Source organism: Molothrus aeneus, chromosome 8 (assembly GCF_037042795.1).
Source record: "Molothrus aeneus isolate 106 chromosome 8, BPBGC_Maene_1.0, whole genome shotgun sequence".
NCBI lineage: Eukaryota > Metazoa > Chordata > Aves > Passeriformes > Icteridae > Molothrus > Molothrus aeneus.
The window spans coordinates 22,654,745-22,660,277 of record NC_089653.1 but is presented as its reverse complement, the minus strand read 5'-3'; the positions used below and the strand labels follow the sequence as shown (position 1 = coordinate 22,660,277).

Below are 5,533 nucleotides of genomic sequence, written 5' to 3'. Positions count from 1 at the left end.
GACCTTTCTTCAGACCTGATGCCTGAGAGATCTTTATTGAGTGTCAGAACAGTTCTTTACAATGCAGATTGACCCAGAACCTCCGCAAATCAGAGAGGCTGTGAGCTCCCACCCCACCATAACTGCAGCTGAGAACAGAGCATGGGCCCCATTTTACACTTCCAAGTATAAAAACCACCAAACTGTGAGTAAGCAAAAGCAAACACATTAGAATCAGTGAAAGTGACTGTCCCATACTGGCTTTACACCCATCTGCTGGACAAGGGGCCAGGACTGAGTGTTTCACAGCCAGGGAAAGGGGGTGCACAGAGCAGAGGTCCAGGACAGCAGAAAGGCACAGGGTAAGGATCACCTCCTCCATCCCCAGCTCCCAGAACAGGGATCAGGGAGAGGGGATATACCAGCAGCATCCATCCAGTTTTGGGATCACCCTCCCAGGGCTGTGTGAAAGGAGACACCTCAGTGCCAGGAGCAGCCTCTGCTCCCCAAATAGTTAAAACAGCATTAAAAAAAAACAAAACAGCAAACGTTGAAGCCGTGGCAACAGGTATCCAAGGTAAAAATCATCCAGGGAGAGAAGTCCCAGTGAGTACCTAGGGGAAGAACCAGGGTGAGATCAGCAGACTTGAGCAGCACATTCCACCCACACTTGCCACACCATATTACAGCCACCCAGATCCTTCCTCCAAGGCAGCCTGGCCCCTCACCTTGCCTGGAGACAAGTTACTCCTTCCTCCTCCTACTTTTTCGCTGGCATAATAGGAGGAAGGTCCTCCTCATCCTCCTCAGATAAGTCATCATCCTCCTCAAAGGAAACATCTTCCCTGTGCACTGGGACACACACAAGTAATTGTTACTCACCAATGCATGTCTGTGCAAATACAGCTGGCCCACAAGACACCCCAGGAGCAGAGCAGCCCAAGGAGCTCTGAAGCAGCTTTCACAGCAGCTAACAGTGGGAAATAAGCAGCATCCCAGCTGGAGGGAGGTCTCAGAGGGGAATGGTGACAGGCAGACATGAAAAAAGGGGACAGTTTGAGACATCCAGATCCCTTTTCCCATGCACGGCCTTATGGTAGGGAAGGAATCCCTGCACTGAGATGGCCCCTGGGGAACCAGCACAAAGGTAGCACCCAGTGCATCTCCCAGCAGCTCCCTGGATGTTGTTGAGACTGGAGCCCCTTTATCCCCCTCAGTCCTCCCAAGCTTCTCCCCATCCCTCAGTCCTTACTGATCCTGTGCCAGCCAGCCAGGTGCACTGGGCCAGAGCCTGCTGCCAGCCGAAAGGTCACTGGAGGCTGCAGCTTGAAGTTGTCCAGACTCAGCTGCAAAGAGCAGAGATGGAGCTGAGTTAGGGACAGAGGCAAAAAGCAGAATATCCTGTAGCTCCCAGTACAGCACCTGGCCCAGTTAAACATGTCCATCTGAGGGCACCTGCAGCCAGGCCAAGGGTACCCAGGGCATTTGCCTGTGAGCTGCAGATCCTAGATCAGGATCCACAAACTTCCAGAGCTGTCCTGTTCCCTGCAGCCATCCACCCCTGAGTCTTTAAATCAGCCTCTTACCAAGGGCTGGCATGACAACTTCAGGTTTGCCACAGGCACAGAGATCTCTTGGTTCTCATGGTTTCGCCCAACGACTTCCACCACGTTGCACTCGTCCTTGGCACCATCAGTGAGGCAGACCTGGGTGGGAGTGGAGACTGTGAACAAATGCTCTTCCAAGGGACACATCTGGGACAGCTGGAGCTCTCCACAGGACAAGGAACCCACAGCAATGCTATCAGCCCAGATGTCATGTAAGGTGTGGGGATGCTGCTCTACAAAACAGGGAGAGCACTGAACAACCCCACTGCAAATGTCCACTGACTGCCCCAGAGAGGGCTCTGTGCCTCTCCCAGCTGCAACAGCTGTTACTGCAGTCACCTACAGGGATGGCACCTAGGCTGCATTTTCTGCTGATCTGACCAAAGCTGACAGGCTCTGTGCTCCCAGGACAGAAAACATCCCCAGGAAGAGCCAGGAATGAAGCCTTGCACCTATCTGGGCTTGGGGAGCAACAAGCCAGAGACCCAGCTGGTGTGGATGTGGTGTGAAGCTCCAGCAAGGTCAGATACAAGGGAGAATTTTTTTTCTTCACCACCTGCCTGGAGCATTCCCCTACTCAGCAGTCTCCTGACATTAGAGGCTTTGCACAGGCACCTCTGTATGATGGATAATTGTGACCACTCTGTGTCGTGCCCTGAGAGCAGCCAGTCCTGGGACCTCAGCCAAGGGAGTCCCCCGATCCAGCCCAGCCAAGAAAGGAGGATGAGCCTGGAAAATGGGCATAAGGATATGGGCAACTACAGGAGAGAACAAGCACAGTTAATTAATATTTTTCTTACCACAGACAGTGCTAAAATGTGGTCAGAGTTGTCTTCTTCATCCACCTGAAATGTGTAGGATTTGGTACTGGCAGTCAGCTCACAGCCTAAAAGGAGATTAAAAAAGCACTAGCAAGTATTACAAAACAACAGTTTTACTACAGGTAAAGGGTCCTGAGGTGCAGCCCTGGCCAGGCATGCACATGGCACCCTAAAACTCTTTATTTTCTCATGTGAGGAACAGCATCAGACCAGGGCACCCTGGGCTCCAGGGTCTCAGAAAACCACACACCTGCCTCTGCCCCATGCAGGGACAAAACCTGGTGTCCCCAAAGCAGGCTGCCATGAAGCAATGCCCATGGGCACCCAAGGTTCCCAAGCACTGGCACAGCAAGGTTCTTCCCCTCCAGAGAGCAGAACAGTCAGGGCACACCACTGTGGGAAACAGGAGGGAGCAGACAAAACAGCGACTCTGCTCATGCCATCACCAGTACAACTTTTTCTTGAATGGGAGTCTGGAAGCAGAGACACCCACAGAGTGCCAGACCGGAATGATGAGGCACAACCCAAGGGGAGGATGGGTCCAAGTTGCAGGGAGCTGGAGTGCCTCAAGAGAAGTTTTGAGACATATTTTATTAAATACCTCAGACAATTACAAAAACAAGGGAGATACATAACTACGTCTTTAGCTCTTAGGATCAGGATTCAGCCGACTAAAGGGAGGGACTAAACTGCTCTGGGTAAGTTTACTTATTGCAGGATGATTCACTAACGTGAGGCTGACCGGAAAAACACAGAGCTGAGCACTGCATACCAGCGCCAGCACCTCAAGGGAGAGGAATCAGCCTTCACAAGCGCAGCCCGGGGCAGGACCGCTTTTTTCCCCCATGCTTATATATTGAACTTACCGAGGGGAGGGCCGAACCCAGGTGCCTGAGAGGCCTGGGGAGCAGTAACTGCGCTCCTCCCGCAGTGCGCGGAGCCGCGCGGCCCGGCCCGGGCTCACACGGGTGAGGGAGCAGCGCAGGGCCTCGCCTGGCCCGGCAAACCCCTCCCGGAGGAGGGGCCCGGCCCCACCGCCCTGCGACAGGCGACCACGACACGCTGACGGGGGAGCGCGGGGGGTGAACCGGAGGAGCGGGAGAGGCCGCGGGAGCCGGGGCTGCCAACCCGCCGCCCCATGAATCCCAGCCCTCTAAAGCCGCCAGAACACCAAAACCCCACGCGGCTCCCTCAACCCGCCCCGGGACCCCCAGCAGTGCCTGCTGCCTCCCAAGCGCGGCCAAACACGTGCGTCTCCACGCCGTCCTTCCCCCACGGCACGATAATGCCCTCCACGTGTGTCTCCATACCCACGTGTCTCTCCTGCCTCCTTCCTCCACAATGTCTCTGCTGCCCCAGGTCTCTCTCTGACACTGCCCCCCGGCTCCAGCTGCCCCCACACGTGTTCCCCCCCACCCACACGTGCCTTTCCAGCCTCCACGCCGTCCCCAATACTCACCAAAGTCTCCTTCTGCCCCGTCTCTCTCCTGCCCCCAGCTCTCTCTCGTCCCCACACCCCCGCCTCGTGTGTCACCTCCCCAATTCATCTGTGACCCCCCGTGTCTCTCCCTCGCCCTGGCCCGGGGCCGCTCACCGAAGAGGACGCTGCCGGGACAGGCGGGCCCATGCGGCTCCATGAGGCGGCGGCGCTGGGATCGCTCTGGCAGCGGGGCGGGCCGTGCAGCGCTGTGCCGAGCTGAGCCGAGCCGAGCCGCTCCGCCCCGTGCCCGCCCCCGGGGACCGAACCAAAGGGTCCTGCGGCAGCGCCCCGCCGGAAAGCTCAGTATCAGGGTATTTCCTGGCCACCATGGGCCTTCAGCATTTACTGACCCCACCGCCAGCTGTGGAAACGCCACACCGGAAAAATGGCCCTTGCTACCGGCTGCTCATCTATCGCCCTTCCGGGCCTTCTATCGCACCATCCCGGCCCACGGCAGCAGCCGCCCAGCACTGGGGAGGAGACACAGGGCACATGCAGAGCCCCCCAGGGGACTGAGGGTATGAAGAGGAGTATCGGGGGAACAGGAGGGTGACAAAGATGGAAGCAGGACGGCAGCGGGAGGGAGCTCTTCATCTCTATCCCTTTAAGCATGGGCAAGAGCAGCGTGACCTGACACGGGGGACTGCGGCACAGGAGCATTTGAGAACAGAAGGCAACATCCTATTTCAAAATCTACAGCAAGGAGGAGAGGGCTGGACTGGTCTTTCAAAGCAGAGAGAGAAGCAGTCTGCTTGGTGCTGCAGAGGAGCAACCAACTTAAAACAAACCCCACTAACAACGAGCTCACATTGCCTTCTGGGGACAAACCTGGCTCTGCTCCTACCGCAGAGACCTCTGCTAGCCAACCACTTGCTTTGCTCGAGCTGGAGTAGATTCAAGGAAAACCTGACTGAAGGTTTGAAAAGCTGAGCCAGGTCCCAGAAAGAAGCAAGTGCTCGTGCAGCAATGGTTACACAAGCACACCCATGTGCTTCTCAGCAGCTGCTCTGCGCAGCCACCTGACCCTACCTGACCCGTCTGAAGCCACCACCCCGGCGCGATGGAGGCAGGAGCTTCCATTCTGCATTATGCTCCCTTAAAGGAAAAGAGTCTGGGGCAACATCAGAGCCCAATCCCTTTTCCCAGGCCCACATGTGTTGTAGAGAGACAAGTCTGTCATAACCTCATGAAATAGGCTTTAAGAAAACATAGTCACCTATGTGCAACACATTACTTTAACAGAGAACATTTACTGGGCCAGGAGAAAAGTTTTCACCTTATAACTTCCCTGCTTGGTTTGTGTGCTATCCTGTTCACACTGCACAGCTTCTGAGCCACCACCAGTGAGTGCACCCGTGCAGCAGGTGGACAAACTCTTGTGAAATGGCCTTAGGAAAAAGCTGCTTTTCATACCCCTTTGATTATTAGCTGTTACTCTAAGCAGGAAGCTACTTGCTTTAGGCATCTCAGTATTTATCTTCCCAAGTTAAATTGTGTGGATGTGCAGCTGCCAACACCAAAACCAGACACAAGTCTCTGACAGCTGATCCCAAGGGCATCAAACACTTACAGTGTGATGTAATGTACATTGCTGAACCACTTCTGGTTCTGGACCAGCTCATACACAAAATACACATTTATTTACA

At 55.1% G+C, this 5,533-nt stretch overlaps 1 protein-coding gene across 1 annotated transcript; it reads right to left on the bottom strand.

Annotated features, from left to right (window-relative positions):
• On the bottom strand, nucleotides 1-4,122 carry NPM3 (nucleophosmin/nucleoplasmin 3). Its single transcript, XM_066554823.1, has 6 exons — nucleotides 4,002-4,122; nucleotides 2,387-2,472; nucleotides 1,566-1,685; nucleotides 1,232-1,325; nucleotides 708-831; nucleotides 1-593 (listed from the first exon to the last, which is right to left on the bottom strand). Exons 1-5 carry the CDS (start codon nucleotides 4,042-4,044, stop codon nucleotides 740-742), a joined length of 435 nt encoding a protein of 144 aa, XP_066410920.1. The 5' UTR covers nucleotides 4,045-4,122; the 3' UTR covers nucleotides 1-593; nucleotides 708-739.
• Nucleotides 4,123-5,533: the final 1,411 nt, after the last annotated feature.